This window comes from Parambassis ranga, chromosome 1 (genome assembly GCF_900634625.1).
Source record: "Parambassis ranga chromosome 1, fParRan2.1, whole genome shotgun sequence".
Classification (NCBI taxonomy): domain Eukaryota; kingdom Metazoa; phylum Chordata; class Actinopteri; family Ambassidae; genus Parambassis; species Parambassis ranga.
This window is the reverse complement of record NC_041022.1, coordinates 2,852,358-2,871,970: the sequence shown is the minus strand read 5'-3', so window position 1 is coordinate 2,871,970 and position 19,613 is coordinate 2,852,358. Positions and strand designations below refer to the sequence as shown.

General features: G+C 46.7%; 1 protein-coding gene across 4 annotated transcripts in view; it reads right to left on the bottom strand.

Annotated features, from left to right (window-relative positions):
• LOC114437263 (endonuclease V-like) overlaps window positions 1-19,613 on the bottom strand; it is a 71,267-nt gene that overhangs the window by 41,834 nt on the left and 9,820 nt on the right. For all 4 annotated transcript variants that reach the window (XR_003670900.1, XR_003670898.1, XM_028407979.1 and 1 more), the window contains exons 6-8: window positions 17,622-17,690; window positions 17,349-17,477; window positions 6,022-6,091 (exon numbers count right to left, since the gene is read on the bottom strand). Coding sequence is in view for 2 of the 4 variants with exons in the window: in XM_028407979.1 (XP_028263780.1) it covers window positions 6,023-6,091; window positions 17,349-17,477; window positions 17,622-17,690 (267 nt within the window). In the remaining 2 variants the exon portion in view is untranslated. The remainder of the gene's footprint in view (window positions 1-6,021; window positions 6,092-17,348; window positions 17,478-17,621; window positions 17,691-19,613) is intronic.

The following is a 19,613-nucleotide window of genomic DNA, read 5'->3' as shown; positions in this document are numbered from 1 at the left end:
CACACGCACACAGACACACATGCACACAGACACACATGCACACAGACACACTCTCTCAATCACACACACACACTGCGACACACACACACTGCGAGAGAAAAACGAATGGAAACCACTGGAATCCAGCAGCTGGAACATCATACAGACACTTTGGTTAAATATTTGCTGTATTGACGACTCGTCTGTTCAATATTTATCACCTCAGCTACACACAGACAATTGACATCATTTTTGTTTCTTAATTTGTTTAAATGTTGTCTTTTATCATCATTATATAGACACTAACACACAGACATATGTTCAGTGATGATGAAACATAACAAATATATGTTCTGTACAAAGATGGACATAAATGAATATCACTAGTAACATCGTGTTTGTTCGTCCCCCACACCCGACTACATGATGTCTGTATGTAGTTTAACGGCTTTTGCAGCCTTCAGGCTTTGCTTCACGTGTTGATATCAGGTCCATATAAAGGTCAGGAAACCTGATTCTACATGTCAGTGTTCATGGAGCACTGCTTCTTTGGTAAATTTGGTGTTGGTGACGTCTGTGCATCCTCTCTGTTAACAGAAAGCCAATAAACCCGAAACCGCCTGATATGTATGGAGCAGTCTGAGAGAGAGGTGCTGACCGAGACACGTGAGGGAGCAGCAGGATGACACGGGTGAGTGGAGACAGGTATCGGTGTTTACAATGAGGTTTAACACATAAAATCTAAACCTGACAGGAAGCAGAGACTGTGAGCTGATTCTAATAGAAGCTAATGTTTTAGCCAAAGTCAGTGCAGGAGGTTGGTTTAAAGAGGAATTAAAAAGAAAAAACACCATTGTTTTGGTTTCCATAGTTCATCAGACCCTTTGTGTTAAAAGCTGGTGCTACTATAACACCTTAAAACCTCCCATCAGAGGTATCAACAGCAAGGCAACGAGGTCCGACAAGCACCACAAGCAGACTAATGTCACTTAAGATACACTTAATATAAAACTAACAATAGGCCGAAGGCCTGCTCTGCCCCATCACATGTATTCGTAGCGATGTTGTGACGCCTCACGATCATCGTGTGTGTGATAGAATCAGAGGAAATGACAGCAGGACAGAAAGCCACAGACAGATGGAGAAAGAATATATCATTAAAGCTTCGTGCCGCGGTGCCACCTGAACATGGTTTATTTACCGTCCCTGAGAGGCGGAGCTGGTGTCAGAAGTGTTTGCTCCACAGTCTGGGTCAGTCTGGGCCGAGATCCTCAAACACAGACACACAGCCAGAGGCTACAAGTCCATCAGGACACACACACACATGTTTAAACACACACACAGACACCCTTAACAATTTCCCAATTTTTTTGAGATATTGTGTCCACTTATATTGCTTGATTCAGGTCCGTGCACATCCATAGGTGAATCGACATAAACAACACTCGGCCTGATCCTCGGCTCAGAGCCCAGCGATGGCAGACCGTCAGTGATAGGGCGGCGGCGGCGGCGGTGGAGGAGGAGGAGGAAGAGGAGGAGGGCAGTGCAGCTTAATACTCACACTGAACAGCACCTCCAGCAACGAGCTGTGTCCGTGTTCCACTCGAACTTTTTAATGAGTGTGGCTGCTCCCAGCAGAGCTCAGCGGCACAACCTTAGGCCGTCTGCCTTTCCAACATTTTCCTTGACATTTTAGAAATGTTTTTGTAAAGGGCAGTGGAATTTGTATAACAGCAGGAAGCCGATTGAACAAATCTGAGTAATTGAAACTGAACGGTTTGCTGACAGCCTGTTGAAAGGTGGCGACAGCGCCACCTTTCAGCGTTACAATGTGAGCGTTACAATGTGAGACAGACTAAAAGCTCACAATACACAAACAACATGATGACAATGTCTGGCTCCGAACGCTGCTCCGTGTTCACCAGCCGACACACAACAACTCAACCGGAGGTGTCACCGGAACCACATACTGTACATGTACGGGTCAGAAAGACGAACTGCAAAGAAGGCGGAGCAGTGGAGGAGGAAGACGCCAGCTCAGGAGGAGAGTTAACCTGATGCCGACCTGGGAGGTCGCCCTTGGAAACAGCGTGTGATGGATAGTAGTAGTATCTGAAGAATACTTGGGAGCTGATTGGATGAACCATCTGTCAGTCAACCAATCAAATCAAAGAACTGCCAAAGAGGAAAAACAACAAGCTGCTGAGGAGCTTTGAAATATTTGAAGACATCTCTGGTATGTTGTGTCTTCGACTTGTTCTGTCACAGTAATTTCCATAAAGTGAAGTCATCCACACTGTGTAATTATTTTTACTGCATCTATGTTCAGACTGCAGGTCCTTATGCCCAATTTGGATTTTTTGGTCAAATCCGATTTTTTGGTGTTTACAAAATAACATGCGACTGCTGCCACTCTCCTGTGTGAACGGACTGCGGCCCTCAAGTGACCCGCATGCGCAGAAGAGAACACGACGTCGCACGATGTGTGCTTGTGTGGCTTTGTTACAACCAAATAATATTAAGAAGAACGCTGGGAAGGAAGAGAGCAGCAGCTGTGTGTGGGTGTGGAGTGGTGGGATAGCGATGTGACTGCTTTTAGCAACACTGACTTCATTCATAATTTCAGAATGATGACTGTGTCACTTTCACGGCAAGACAGTCGACATCTTCCTCATCTGTGAGCGAGCGCGTTGGAGTCAGGCTCTACTTCCTGGCAACAGGAACAGTACTTCCTGTTGCTAACAACACCGCGTGTCCGCCCGCTCCTGTGTCGCAGAATTGCGACGTCTGTCGCCTCTCACTGACGCAAAAGTCGGATATGTGCCGCATAGCCGTTCAGACTGAGGTCGCATTGCAAAAAATCGGATACATATCTGATTTAGGAGCACATATGAAAGTGGCCTGGGTCGGATATAAAAAAATCGGAATTGAGCTGTTCAGACTGTCATGACGATATCAGATACAGGCCACATATGGGCAAAAAAAATCGGATTTGGGTCACTTCAGCCTGCAGTCTGAACGTAGCCTTACACAAAGGGATGAGGAGCTATGTAAATGAAATAAAAGCTTGAATGTTGTTTTGAAATGGACCGACCACAGGAGAGCAAAAAGCAGAAGAGAAGTGGAAGACATTTTTTTTTAAATCACACTGCCATTCAGCGATCAATACCGATCAATATCAGCAAAAGAAAGTAGCAAAGTAGCAGCCTATCACTCCATCCCTCGGACTGCTGACAAGCTTTTATCTTCCTGCCTGGACTCCCTTCCTTCCTTCCTTCCTCCTCTCTCATTGATTTTTTTTTCCCCTCGCTCCAGCCTCCCCCTGAATCTCCTGTTGTTCCCTTCGTCTGTTTGGATCTCCTCATCTATCCTCCTGCTGCTCCGTCTTTCATGTCTCTGCTTTCGCTCTGACAGAGACAGAAACTCTATTTTTCTTCCTCTGCCACCCAGGGACGCCGAGCACAAGTCTCTCCTCTGCCTGAGAAGTTCTGCTGGAGGAAGTTCAGCCAGACAGACAAGACACACACACACACACACACACACACACACAGACACACACACATAACATGAAGTCACAAACAGAGGCTCCCATTTCTGACACATCAACATGTAAAAGATGAAACATTATAACCACTAACAGCTATTTTCCTGGAAATCTGAAGCACATCAGAGTCCACAAAAACTGACCGAAGCAGTTTTATTCATTTATTTTGACCTCCGGGTTCAGACGTGAAGCCGATGTGGACGCTTCGTCCATAGTTTTCACTGTCAATGATTTTTTTTCAGCTGTCCGGATGTGTATTTGCTGCTGTGCTTTGGATCATTGTCCTGTTCAGTTTGGTCCAAGCTTTAACACATGTCCTCACATGTCCTCACATTAGCTTCTAGAATACTCTGGTATATAGAGGAGTTCATGGTGGATCAATGACTGAAAGGTGTCCGGGTCCCGTGGCTGCAAAACCAGTCCAAACCATCACCCCTCCTCCGACACGTATGACAGGGGTATGAGGTGTTTCTGCTGAAATGCTGTTTTCGGTTGAGCATTAAGACCAAACACCTCCACGCTGGTCTCATCTGTCCACAGGACATTGTCCCACAAGTGTTGTTGTTTGTTCAGATGCATGGTTTGTGAACCTCCGCTGTGCTTTTTAGACAAAACTGCACTTGTTGAGTCTTCTTCTAATTGTGCCGTCAAGCACGTTGATATTGAACATGCTCAGCGAGGCCTGCAGGCTCCTGTCTGATCTGGGAGTCAGACTTATTTGGACAGTGTTCTATTGAATTGCAGTGAGACATCTCAATGGTTCAGTGTCGGTGTTTGTGCAGCTCTCCATCTATGCACAGTGAAGCGTGTGCGTCCCCTCACTTCTTTCCCTGCTGCTCTACAACAGTGTGTTAGTTTGGATTTAGACACAGGATCCTGTGGTTGTCTTCATTCATTTACAGAGTGAGTTTCATTAAGAACATTTCTGTTCATGTCTTGATTACCATGGTTACAACTCCGGCCTCTTCTACAGCATCATTTGCTGCCACTGTCTCTTGGTGTCTCTCCAAGTCACAAAAAGACTGCTGAAGTCTATCAGACTCACTTCAGTTCTCATCACTCCGATCCATTCAGACTCCGGCCATGTGTCCATATATAAAAAAACGAGTGAACTGCATACAACAACGCTGCTTCCCTGGAGGGAACATATGTGTCTTCTTTAAAAAGTCCCGGGCGTCCCACTGATTGGTCCAACGATCTTCGACACGGAAGCAGACGAGCCAACCAGGATGCACCGTTTTCCATGATGCTGACGAAGAGTAGGAACAAGAGGGAGGAAGCGACAGAGGTGACCCACGGAACCAGCCAAGTAGTTGTTTTTCGATTCCAGGCAAAGCTCCATGCTTCATCACGCCCTGCTGTAAATGAAGGCATCACCTGTCTGCAGGATCCCTCACAGCTGCAGCACGCCTGATCGAAGGCGCCCGCGGCCTGCAGAGTGAGCGAGAGGGTACAGCGAGGTGAAGGCCTGGAGGAGCCCGCTGCAGCGCTGCACACTCAGCACACTCAGCACACTCAGCACAAAGCCCGGCTCCCTGTCTCCGTCTCTTTGTAGAGGGGCTGATCAAAGCATGGAGCGCGCTCAGAGGCTTCACCACGTCAGGGAGCTTCTGAGCGGATGAACACGGACATCCCATTATGTTTCCCAGTGGGTTTTGGGAGGGGGGGGGGGGGGTGCAACACATCCTGCCTCCATGTGAGCAAACCTGCAAGCGTGAGCTCACAGCAGCATCCGCACTTCCGTCCCGCAGGTTTCTGATTCTGGGCACGTCAGAGAATACCCCCGGTTTGGAGGCTGAGGGTGAGTGATTATGTTTTCGAGGACCGTCCTAACGGTCTGCAGCTTTGATCGGTAATGAGGTAGGTGGGGTCGAACTCGCCAGCGCTGCCTGTTATTTCAGATGAGAATCACAGGATCAAAGGATCTCGCTCTCCTCAGCCTTCGCGCTCTCTGACTGCCTGTGTGTCTGCTTAACCTGAGGCGTCCTTGCTTCACCTCTGCCTCCACCACACCCCTCTGAAAATGCAGAGAACCTGTCAAAGGCTCTAAAACTCTTACACCATCCCCCTCCTCCTCCTCCTCCCTCTGCTGCAGCAGGATGAGGAGTTGTTTACCGTCACTGAAACAGAACAGATTCAAGCTCCAAAAAAATATGAAGCAGCTGCTGCTCTGACCTCCCTGCTGATGAGGGATAAAGCTGAAAAACACATTTCTGCACAGGTTCTTATCTCGCTGAGAGTCTGACTGACAGCAATCTGAGGTTTCTGTCTGTTTATCCTCCCCTATAATAAATTTAATCAGCAAATGAGATGAAAACGATCCGGCTTTCTACCAACACGCTGGGCTTTACTTTGGGATTTGGGGAAATTCCTTGTTGAGCCACTCGCTGTGACTTTTAAGCCTATTTTAAGCCTGTAAATCACTCCAGCAACAGAGGCGCCGCACGTACACTTTATCAGCGTGTGTGTGTCTGTGTGGTGACTCAGTTGTCGCTTACCTCACTCTTTGGTACATGCATCAGCAGCTGGGAAGTGTTTGCGAAGGTATTCCCTGGAGCGACAGTCAGCCTGTGGAAGAGAGAGAGATTCCAGATTTAACAAGTTGTCACAAAGTGTTTTCAGTTGTGCGATCAGAGGTGAGCAGGAAACGCCTCCGTGCATCGAACACGGAAATAAATCACTTTATACAGAAGAAACTGAGGCTCTGTTTGATGACAAACAGCATAAATTTGCTAAATGACTTTGATGAATTATGACATGTTTGTTTGTTATGGTGTTAATTTGCTAATTTACATTTTCTGGTGCATACAGACAGTGGGACCCCCCAGGCAAAAAGACAAAAACTAACAACAACAAAAGAACGTCAGAAAACCTTGTCCAAAAAAGTGTCTATTATATACAATCTCTATTTCATTATACAAGGATAGTGTCATTTCCAATGGTTCCAATACAGAGGATTAAACTGATCTGAACTACAGCACATTTACGGAATAAAACTAAGATACATATAGATGCATACAGGCGAAATTCTGTCATTTAGCATTCTTAGCTTTAGCAGTCAAGCTTGGCTGGACTGGACACTGCTCAGTATTGTCCACAAGTCAATGCAGACAGTTACTGAACTCTGTCACATCAGGACCAGCAGAGCAGAGCAGGACACACACTCACTGCTCTGAGCTAAACTACCAGCTGTATTAAGCTACTCGCCGACGTCTTGCTGTCTTTGCTCCTCTTCCTTCTTCTTTGTTTGCTACCAGAAGGATAATTCTGCTTCATTTTAACGTCTCTCACTTGTTTACATCAGACTGAAGGTACCTGCTGTGTGAGTGACAGGTGGGGGCGGGGCCTCTTAGGGAGTCTGTGCCGGTCGATCACTTTCACTGCCTTAGTGCTTCAAGAATGATCAGCCCTTGGGGGCCCCCCTTCTGGCCTGGGGTCCCAAGCATTTGCCTGTATTGCCTGTTGCCTCTGCATATCCCTTCAGAAGGTCTGCACAGCAGGGGTGATGGTGACCAGTTCTTCATCTTCTTAAAGAGGTATCAGTCTGAGGGTGTCAAACAGGTGTTGGACGGTGGTGAACTTGTGGCCTGAGTCTTTTTGAAGGCCTTCCATAGCTGTCTCAGAGATCAGTGTTCTGGACCCCTGTAACAGTGTGACCCTCTTCCAGGTCATCCACCGAGGCCATCACCTTTCTGGTGTTTGGATTGTGTCTGGATTGTTCTTGGTGGACCTGGGTCTTATCCATTATGACCAACTGCTGCAGAGATCTCTCAGGATCCACCTCAGAAATGTCAGGTTGTCTCTTGAGTTAGACAGAGGAGTTTGAGGACCCAGCTCTGTGCCAGGGTACCGCTGTGTGTAATCCATGTCATGGATCTGTTCGGACTCCCGTCTAGACTCCCTCAACTTTCCCAAGCTGGAAGAAAGGAGCACCTTCCAGCAGAGACCAAGTCCACCAACCCCTCCTTGGTTCCAACATCCTTCCTGCTTATATAAGAGCCAGTGTCCTCTTCTCCTCTGTGGACATCCGTCCCCCTCTTTACTCGTCCCCTGTTAGAGAGCTGGGTGTTGGTTTTATTGTCACTATTACTAGTTATCTTCCATTTATTTGTGCAGGAGGTTTGTTTTCAATGTAAGTCCTCCAAGTGAGATTTCTGCTTCCAGCCTTCAGGCTATTCTATGCTAACAAACTCCTGCCTGAAGCGTCACATGAAAGCGGCTCGCTCTGCAAAAAATCGCAAAAAATGTCAAACTTGAAGGAAGTACGCAGCTGCAGGAGATCTACACCAGCTCCACCTTAGCTTCAGTGACTAAATTACAAGCCTGCCTGTTAAATCATTAAAAAAAAGGCCTCAGCTCAGACTTAGCTTCCTCTGGTCACAGTTCCACACAGCAGAGGTGAACAGATGTGCACGGCCGGCGCTCTGCAGGGGCTTTCAGTCCATTCAGGCCTCACACACACAAGCAGAGTAATGGCTTTGGTCCAGTGGCCTGGGGCAGCTCTTTATCCTCCAGTCCCCCCAAAGGCCCTTAAGCCCTGCAGCTATATACTGTCTGCTCTGCTCCCCTTTCCTTTCTGTACCCATCCTCCTGCTTCCAAATCATTGTTATAATTCTTCTCCTCCCTGGAATTCACCTTCCTCACTTTCTTTTTTTCAGCCTAAATCTCTTTTATCACTCTAATCAAACTTCTTCCTCCCTCGTCTCCCTCTCGTACGCACCCCAGGGCTACTCTTACATCTCTTTCCAGTGTCTCTGTGGAGGTCCACAGTCCAGCAGCTACAGCAGCAGAATGTCAGGCAGCCATATATTAACATTTAGACAGCCTCGGAGCCCAAAGGGAAGCCTCCGGTTTAAAGTCAGTCACATCCTCTCGGCACATTTAGAAAAAGCACAGTCTGACTGGTAGAGGCGGCGGCGGCGGAGCTCCGGTGTCAATCTTCACGGATGTTTAAGCCTGTCAGTTGTTCGAAGTGACGGCATTACGGCTCTGTGGGTTTCTCTTTCTCTCAGTTCCTTCCTGTTCCCCTCAAATTCGGCTCTGTGCATTGTGTTGTGTGGCTCTTGGTGACAAATCAATGAGAGTCTCACAGAGGTACAAATGTGAGAAGTTATAAAAAAAAAAAATCATCGCCATGGATCAGTCCAAGCAAATATACACAATACTGATTCATTACTTCAGACTGTGCACTTGTATATCCGACCGTTGCTATGGTTACAGATGTACTACGGACAACAGACCCATTGGCACTTCTTCTAATTGGTCAGGATGATGCCCAATCTGGTACGTTTTAAATTTAAACCAATATTTTTGGTAAAATTATTAAATAGCAAAACAAACTACAGTTTGGCAAAGACACGCTGACTTTCTGTAAAAACTGATTTTTGTCATACTAACCCACCATGTGAGACCCTGGGGCGATGTCAGGCTGTCAGACCGCCGGGCCGCCGCCTCACTGAAATATCACCATGAATATTAAATGATCTGTGATGGAATCCTCAGCAGATGAATGAAAGCATGATGCTGTAATGCCCAGCTGCAGTTTGTTCAATGTTTTGGTTGATATTGAAAGAATAAAGACGCTGACGTCAGCCTCTGTGTGTTTAGAGCGTGTGTTGTTGTGTATTGTGTTGTTGTGAGGGTGCCTGCCTCTCACGCTGAACACAGAGAAACACCTCGAGATGTTTCTGAGACCACCTGACGCAGCGTCAGCCAACACTGTGGGACAGCCTGCAGTCTGAGTGTGAGCACAGAGGATACAAGAAGCATTCTGAGGATGAATCATGGAAGGTGTGCAGGTCTCACTGCCTCTCAGAACGTTTTCGGACACCAGGACAAACGACATCATACATTAGATTATGCAGACCTGCTACCATTGATAAGTGATATTAGCATTAGTAGCTAATATTGGCTTTGAGCTCAGATCCTGCTGTACAATAGAAGACTTAAATGACAAAAGATTCATCCGTTAAATATTATATGTTTTAAATATTCACAATAACACTGAAATTTCCCAGCTTGGGATGAATAAAGTATTTCTTTTCTATTCTACTCTAAGACACGTGCTGACCTTCAGCGAGTTTTAAGTCTAGACTAGAAACAACTTAGTTAGTTAGCCAGTTAGCCAACAAACATTGAATTAGCTTAAATTTCCCTCAGGATAAATAAAGTATATATCGATCTCAAACAAGGGTAAAGTGTGTTAGCCTGTTAGCTAGAATCTACCGGCTGCATATAGAGGATCATTTAGTTGAAGTTGAATTTGTTGGGAGGATGACACCTTTATCTGGACTTAAAGGTCGGGTAGGAGATTTCCTTCTGATGCACTTTTTGTTAAATTAGTGTAACTTCTCTTTACAATCCGATAGCAACCGATTAGTTCAGCAGTTTCGCTTTAAAACGAAGAATATGAATCATCTGTGGAAGCTATAAAACACTAAAAACATCAGCCAATCCTCCGGGTGGACCCTGCGCGGAGTATTGGCTGGTTGTCACTCTCTTCCTGCTCTGCGCGCACCAGAGAGGTACGGGCATGATGGCCGAAGTCACAGACTGGTTGGAAGGCGTGGCTTCAGGGTGAGCTCTGAGAGAACGGGGCGTGTGTTTACTTTCAAAATCTGGCTGACCCTCACTGAGTTTTCAAAATCTCCTACCCTACCTTTAAAGAGACCAAAACTAAATGAGGGTCAGTGGTCGGGGACCTTTCACACTGAGCCTTCACTATACAGGTGCTACAGGTATGACACTTTTGGTTGTTGGCGTGTACGGTGTATACTGTGGATCATTCTAACTAGGGATGTCTTCCTGATCAGGTTTTTTTTTTTGCCCTCGAGTCATTTGATTTTGAGTATCTGCCGATAAGATCTGAGTCCCGATCTGGTACCACAAAGGCAAATGGCAGGTCACTCATTGCAACCATTTGTGCTATCTTAGCTGTGACGTCCTGCGCCTTCACGCTGTCACCGGGCATATTAGGACTTACAAACAATTACAATTTTCAATCGCGATTAACCTCTGAATCTATAATTTGCAGAAGCAAAACACTTCATCCATCCAGGAAACGACTCATCCCAGTCATGAACCCAGGACCCCTCGCACCCAAAGCGACAACCGTACCCCTGGACTACAAGCCAGAGAGTCAGCCTGCACTGTGCGTTAACTTTGACAGCACTAACACATTCTAAATTCTAACATGTGCTGAACAGCCCTGCATTCAACAGGCTGTGTGAACGGGGCTTAAATCACTGAAGTTCAGCGGATGTAACGGAGGCTGTGAGAGTTTATGTTCGCAAATGTTGCATCTTTTCCAATCCTAAACTGCCCTTTAACCGATATGTTAATGTGCTGCTGTCTCAGCAGATTCTAAATGATTCATTCTTGATCTCGACACGACTAATGAAGACAAACAATTAAATTATTAAAAGCAAAGTGCGCGTCATGATGATTCAATCTGCACACAAAACACACAGAAGCACACATTTTCCACTTCAGTGCAACTTTGTGTGTTCAGTGTGGAAGACACAGAGAAGTGAGATGTATTATTATTCAGTGCTGGGACAACCGAGCGGAGCCGGGGCGGAGCTAAGTGATGGTGTCAAATCCCTTCTTTGTAGTTACAGAGTCTCGGCGGCCTCGCGGAGTCGCATGTTTTTTTTTTAGACTAATTTGTGTGAGTGTGAACACAAGTGCTGCCGTATGCCTGTGTTTGTGTTACTGCAGAGGTGACAACAACCAAAAATACACTGGCTCTGCAGGACTGAATTATTCAGAGAATGTAGGTTGATCAGTGGGGGGTGGAGGGGGTGGAGACGGATGGATGGATGAGAGGCGGTGGCAAAAGGAAGAGGAGAAAAAAAAAGTGTACGGCGAGGAGGATGAACAAAGTCGGGCAGAACAAGGAGGTGAGAGAAAGTCGAAGAAGTGGAGAGTCATCAAAAGCAAGCCGCACCGCGAACACACACACACACACACACACACAGAATCATACATTTTGCCACAGCCTGCAGGGAGTCTGAATAAATTGTTGCATATGCAGACTGCAGCACTAAGAAAACAAACCAAAAAAAACACACAGACTCTTCTTTGTTTCTCAGACACAAATATATCCTTCAATAACACAAAAGATGCATCAGCAATATCTCAGACACACAACACCTCCTGCTGCTCCTCACTCTCTTTTATCCTATGCATGATGCAGGCTCCACGCTGCCAATCACTCACAGTGAAATTCCATCTGTACCCAGCAGGGATGCAAGGGAGGACATTTTTAGCATGGACTGCAACACATGTATGCATAAAGCAGCAGTGTGACCGACAAACTTTAGACCACATGGCGACTTTGTGAGGAACTATATGAACTGATTCAACAGGACGGAGAGCCGGCTGTGTACAGGTGACTGCAGCGGAGGGAAAGGAAACATAATTAGTGACATCCGCTCTGTACAAAGCACTCAGACAGAGAGGAGAGGCCTGGAAAGAGGCTGTTACATCTCAGCCAGCTCCTCAGAGTCCCATTACCAGTGGATATCATCCCATCAGTGTAGGAGGGAGGAGGAGGAGGAGGAGGAGGAGGAGGAGGAGGAGGAGGAGGAGGAGGTGGGGCTAAGGAGTAATAGATTTTAACCCATTAAGCCTGAGGCTGTTCCTTTGAAAATTTCACCTCAAAAACATCCACAAATCCAGTCGATAGCAGCTCCACAGAATGAACAGCACTGTGCTCTGAGGGTCTGCGACAGGGTCTGAGACAGGGTCTAAATGTGCCCCCTTCTGACAGGAGGACAGAGGGCTGCGAGAAACAGGACTCTGCTGCCGGACTCAGGGTGTGGATGAAGAGTGACGGTGTCATCCCGCGCTGTGTTTTTATCATCATGTCCCTCAATCACGATGCCGGTGCTCTGGCATCGTCAGTTAGCCAACTAGTTAGCTTCTGTCTGCTAACATATACGTCCATCCATCAATGACGGGCTGATCAACTGAGAAGGAAAACCTTCCTTACTGTCTGCTAGTTCTATGAGGTCAAACACACCGATAACCGTTTTATCATCCATTCAGGAGCCTCTCTCTCTCCACCACTGATGATGGCGTCGGGGCATCTGCCGGGTACGGCGTCCATTTAAGACGGAAGCATAAACCATGCTTTAAACAGCCCCTGATCTGTCTGGCCAAGATGGCGACACCTGAAGCCTTCACACTGAGCATCACAATCTGTCAGTAAAAAAAGACCTCACAGAGGGTTTGTCCATCTTTACATATTGTCTGTCTACAGGCAGGTCACTCATAGTAAGGAATAAGGAGGAGGAGGAGGAGGAGGAGGAGGAGGAGGAGGAGGAGGTACTGACTAATCACTGAAATGAAGGCTTTGGAGCTTTAGAGACTTTCTAATGTTGCTGTGAAAGAAGATTCTCGCCGAGCTAATTTTCTGTGTATTAGTTCAGTACCGTACTGTAAGATTCATCTGCATTCTACTTACAAGCAGGCCGTTAAACTGCGAGTGAGGCAGCCCGACAGGATACCAGCATGTTTGTCAAGGAGCATTAGCTTGAAGAAAATTAGGTTTCACGTCTACTGCTGTCCATTAGAGCTTTTAACTGACTGCTGAAGGAGGAAGGAGCAGCAGATGGATCTGTGTGTGTGTGTGTGTGAGGGAGCTCAGAGAAAACATTACAGGTGACATATTTTCATAATATTTACTTCAATTAAATCCTGATGTCCTTTGGTAGTGTAGTGACAGAAGTAAAGTTTTATTCTCTTTAAAGTTCTGAGGTGGTTCTAGACGTTAGTGATGAGTTCATCAGAGACAAATGTCCTTGATGAAGCAAAGAAAACATGCTGCTCACAGCACGATGATACTGTAACATTTACAGACGTCAGAGCATCCGAGGCAACATCATGTCAGAGAATAACCGTCCACCATTTATCATTGAATGAATGAGTTTCTTGAATGAATGTGTTATTAATTTTAACAAAGAAAATGTCAGAAAAAAAGTGAAAAACTGTCTCGTTACAATCTGCCCAATATTACCAGAATAAAACCTAAATCCTTTGGGTTGGAACACCCATCTACAACAAGCTTCTATGCCGTTTTCTTGATGAGATTTCATGTGCAGTTATTCACACAGCCACAGGAGGGCGCATAGCTCTGTGAACAGCAACCATTGTCCAGCCTGTTCTCACAGAATCAGGTGACTGTCAGTGACAAAGTGTGTGCCATACGTGACATCAAAGCTGTTGGCAGCACATGATATGAGGCGTCCATGTTTGAGTCTCATCACTTCCTGGGTCGGTCTCACGGCAGAATGACATCACAGATACCCTGCTGTAACAACAGTGTTGTCCTGCTGTTAAAGCCTCCACTGAAGTCTATCAAAGCACCATTTTCTTCTGACGCTTCCTGACTTTGACCTCAACGCAGAGGGATTAGGCTTAAGGTTGGAGTTAGAAGAAGATCGTGGTCTGGTTCTAAACGAGGCTCCTCACGCCTGCAAGAAGCTTCTCCACCATTTTTTACACAGATTAACCACACTCACACATCCACAAGGGGGCGCACACCTACATAAACAAATGTTCCAGGCTTTATGTCCGCTCTGCTGATCAGGATTAGCAACAAGAGTCTGTCACACCTCAAACAGTAAATGACAGACGACCAAAGAAACATTTTGTGATTTTTGCATCCCTCTGTTAGCTTCTATGTTACCCTGTCGCTGTCATGGTGACCGAGACGGCGAGCTAAAGCAGGTGTCTGCCAGCCTTTTTACCTCCATCACATGTCGAGGCGTAGGATCCTTACAGAGTGTGAGAATTTAATGGTGTGAGGGAGCACAGCTGAGATGGGGTGAGAATTAGCTTCCTGTGTGTGTGTCTTTGTGCTGTAAGTCTCTGCTGCAGTGCATTCACACATCAGCCTTCACTGCAGATTGCATGATGTCATCTTTCCCTTTCAACTTTCTGTCAAGCTGTGGAGGGCGGCTTCATTCCACCCATCATGGGAGGGTTTTATTAGACAGAGGGAAGAATGGAGGAGAGCAGGATGAGACATTAAGGCTCTATTTACTGCTAATTAGCTCAGCTGTTGATATGAGCTGATCATTTAACACATCAGTAATTGATCCCTTTAGTTCGTCAAGTATGAGGATTGTAGTAATAATTTGTTATAAAGTAAAGGAAGGAGATGTTTATGAGTGTGACGGACTACACGCAGAGAAGGTTCTTTATGTCAGACTTTGAAAAGGAAGCCATCAATTCTTCAGTAAATGTATATATCCTGTATATCCTGCATACATAAACAAACATTTGTGTGTCCTTATCTGACAAACACTGTGCCGAACCACCACTAGACACGACACACAATCTGCCACGGAGACACCGACAGCCTGCGAGCGTGGACAGCTTGATAACCGGGAGGGACGTCCTGGCCCTCACACATAAACAACAGAGCAGTACGATTAACAGTGACTCCCACAACAACACTCCTCTTTAACTCCTTCAGATGCTCAGATGAGGAGCAGTGGGCAGAAGGAGTGTGAATTTTTACAGCGGCTAACCCTAACCATGAAGAAAAATGAAGCATGAAGCAATAACCCCAAGAAGGGCATGAACCTCAGCCTGGAGCAAAGTTCTAGCCAAAATTCCCACCTCCACCACCTACCTCCCCTTTATCACCTCATCTGGGTTATCACATAAGATAAATGCACTTCTTCTACCAACCACAAGAGGGCGCATGGCTGCATAAACATTTGTGCAACTTACATGTGACTGAGAGGCCTGAGTGCTCCTCTGCACACAAAAGAGAAAAGTCAACACACCTGAGAATTTGCCACAACTGTCAGCAGCGAAGAAGAAATGAGGCAACAAGCAGGAGACAGAAAAGGGACCGTGGACGTCAGAGGGAGGAGGAGGGAGGACAGCTGGACAGAAAGTATAAACACAGAGGCACCAGAGATAGGACGGACAGAGGAGGATGAAGAGGGTGAGAGTGTCCCCGGCTCTCTCTGATGTCCACACTGGGTCCCTGCAGCCTCCTCCTACACATCACACTTTGATGAAATAAACACACACACACACACAGGAGGAGGATGAGTTAGCCGCCGCCGCCGCTGCTGCAGCTCCCCTGGTTAAAAAAAAAAAAAACTGATGTTGAAATGTGAGTGTGTACATGTGTGTTTTTGTGCATGCTGATCAGCAGAAACACAGCACAGCCTAGTGGCAGGAAGAGAAACAGCCTGAGGCCGGAGCAGGCAGCAGCTCCTCTTCCTCCAAAATGACAGTGAGAGGCTGTTCTGTTTTAAGACACTGTCATGACTCCTCTGACACTCTGACATCACGAAGGCTGCTGTCAACTTCCTATACATGCTCAATCCTGTTTTAAAAGTCCCAGCATGCACTGGGCAAGAGGCAACTAGGTGCTACGACTGGATGACTGCTGAGTTTACATCCACAGCTGAACAACAACCTGAACCTTCGTCACATTTTTCAGATTAGAACACCATCAGCAAATTAAATTGTAAATCTTTACGGCTAAATATAATCAGAGCACCTGCAGCGTTCATCACAAACAGGCAAATGATCAACAGATACTAACTTTATTGCTGCTGTAAAGTTAAGACATTTAAACATGGAGGCCTGTGGGGAATGACCACTGACTTAAGTATAAAGATGGATGACATGGCATCTGGAGCACCCCCTGGTGGCGGGCTGCTGTGTAGGTCATAAGCCCCGCCTCCTCTGTGTCAGAAACTAGAAACTAAAAGAATAAATAAATAAAAGAAAAGTAAGAAAAGTTAGCTGTCCCACTAAATGATGTCATTGCATAACTGAAAGTGTTCAAACTACCAAACTACCTCTGTTTTGTTTGTTTATTTTTGCCATTTACATCCTGCTGGATAATGACCAAGGGGCAACCTTCGGGGCTCAAAGTTGAAGCCCATGCGGAAGTGTCAAAACTTGTAATTCACGCCGCAACCACTGGGGGCTGGCTCCAAAAGCGAGTAATTTCCCATAGACTCCCATGTTAAAATGGCCGACTTCACAGCAGAAAAGAACATGTTTACAGCCTGGTACAAAAAAACCACTGTGGTCTCAGATGATAGGTTCTCTTCTAGTGTCAATTGTACGGGGGGTGAATTTTTTTTACAACTCACTCGTTTAAATGGTATTCTGACTTAAAATTACGCCTAATTATGGGCGTTGCCGCTTGAGTGACAGACGGTTGCCGTATCACAGCGTGAGTTTCCTGCTTCCACGACTAATAAATCGACCTATTACAGCCCTAGTTATCATGATGAACTCTTTACTAATGAGTCTGTGTTTGTATTTACACTCGTCCTCTCACAGATCAGGCAGAATAACTTTCTGTGTGTTGTGTGTTTGAACAGCAGGTGTTTTCAGGCCTGTGAGCAGCAGCATGTTTTTCAGAAGCTTCAATATATGCTGCTGCTGCCTCTTGTTGGCTTGGTGCTGAGCTTACTTCTCCCACTGAGACATGAATCATCCTGCAGTGTGTTCACTTCTTTAATCTGACTGGCTAACACATCAAACTCACACTGGTGGTACTAACAAAAGTATGTTGGACCCGAAGTGTTTCCATCAGCAGAGCTGCTGCATCATGTCACATGTTAGATGAATCCCTCCATCATGTGTCTGCAGACGTCGCTCCCTTCAGTTTTATAACTGCTGAAGATGGTGCGCAGCGTGACGCTCGCACCTCCTCGCTCCACAGCAGGACGCTGTTACAGTGATGCTCGCTCTCTGTAACAGCCACAGAAAGGCTTCCAGCCTTCAGCTGCACAGCCCTGAACGCAGTGTGTGTGTGTGTGTGTGTGTGTGCACCTGTCTGATGGGCTCTGGGACTCTGTAGCGGCAGCAGGAGTGTGTGAGTCGGACCGCTGTGTCCAGGCTGATCCTGTGGCCCACGGACACGTACACGGGCTTGGAGCTGCTATCGGAGCTCCGCAGCGCCTGGATACAAGCAGAAAGAAAAAGTATAATGGTGTGTAAAAAGTATCATGAAGATGTGACTTCTGGCAGGGTGGGTGTTGGTTTGAAGTCAGCAGCAACAACACAGCGCCTGTGTTAAAAGCATTTGTTTCTGTCCGGTCGTACCTTTCCGAGCACTTTGCCTGAGGCGGCGGTGAGTGGGAAGCTGTCTCCTCCTTTTTGCAGAGCGGCGATCTGCGGAGGCAAAGAAAGAAAAAATCAAAGTCAGGAGGGGGGGAGTCCAGCACGGCACAACAAACAGCAGCCGGCTGAAAGAGACCATTAACCTGCCGTGGAGGCTTCACTGCCTCTTTAACCTCTACGTTCATGGACATGATTCAAAACACTCTGAGGAGATGGAGGGAGATGTTTTTTGAAAACACACACAAACATCTGACATTCACTGGATGCAGAAAAATAACAACAAGCCCACAGACAGAACATTTCTACATGCTGAAGTCCACCAGTCGTCCTCAGAGGGAGACTGATGAGTTTTCTGATTCACTTCGCGGCCTTCAGGCCTTGATGCTGAAGCAGGTGCCTCAGAAATGATGCCAACACTGCTGCTGAATGTAAACATAGCAGAAAGAGTCTGGAGGATGAGCCCCATCCTGGAGGAAGGCCGGTCATCATCACCCCACAGGAGACCGCTGAGAAGATCCACAACATGATCTGACCACACAGAGGACGCCGGTCACACCCAGCTCCGCCTCTTCACTAGGCTTGTGCAAAATCGTATCTTGTGCAATTAATCGTCAGAAAAACTGTCATCGATTAATATTTGCCACTTATCGATTACAGCGATGATGACGCATTTTTGCATGCGACGTACTCTCACCATCACTGTCTGTCACCATAAGCCGGAGTGCGAAGAAGGCCGAAGAAAGCGCAACGAGGCCTCACCTATATCCGGTGACATGCATTAGGTGTGAAGCGTGCAGCATTGGTTGTTACCGTAGTAACTGGATGTTTGTTGTTATTAAACAAATGAACTCCGACTGGAGAAGCTGCCACCCGATCTTTATTTAAGGACTCCACAGCGAATCGTTATCGGCTAAATGCCACGATTAATCGTGATTTTTTTTTTTTTATCGCCCAACCCTACTCTCCACCCAACCTGCCGCAGCATCCTTCCTCTGTCTGTTCACTCCATCCTGTTTTTCACATGAGACCTGGGTCCACCACGTCCAACCAGAGACCGCTGAAGCAGCCAGTGAGCTCTGCATCAGGGTGATGGCCTAGACCACCATGAGCAGGGTCACTGCGGGCCAACTGCTCTGATCTCTGAGACCGCAACAAGTCTCAGACCACAAGTCCACTTTTATCCATCACCTGATCTACACCCTCAGACTGACGCCTCCTGCTGGAGCTCCAACACAACAACTTCTTTAATGATGTAGAATTTCATCTGAATGAAACAAACTGAAACACGGTGGCGCTGTGTTTATTTGTACGGGAGCAAAAGTTTCACTCTTGCAGTCAAAGAGACGATACAAAGTCAGGTAGTGATGCCGCCCGCCGCCGCTGACAGGTGCGCTGTGGGTTATGGGCCAAAGCGGTGAAGGGAGTTTAGCTCCGTGATGGATGGAGTGTCTGCTCTACCATGACTGATTACAGCAAGCAGCCAGCGGGGAGACAGGAGGGGCCGCGCGGGGCCTCCCATCCTCCCTGGGATGAGGCCAATAGTGTGTGTGTGTGTGTGAGGCTGGGGTTGGCTCCTATCAAGCGACTGTAGGACCGAAGCCAGAACAGCAGAAGTCAGAAACACAGAGCGAGTCATCAATAACACACTAGTTTGCGTTAGAGCCAGGACATCGGTGAGAGGGAGATCGACAGAGAGACACAGAGGAGTAAAGAGAGAGAGAGAGGACAGGACCAACATGGAGGATCTGAAGGACCCTGAAGGAACTTCAACAAGGAAAGACATGTCCTGATGCTAGCTCCTGCTGATAACACAGAACACACACACTCAGAGGGATGCAGGACACACATGAAGAGACAACACATGTACGCACACGGAAAAGACAAAAAGGCGACAAAGTTTGTGATGAACAACAAACTGAACTTTCACCCGGGAGACAAAAGATCACTTCCATTTATTAAGAATATCAAGGAAAG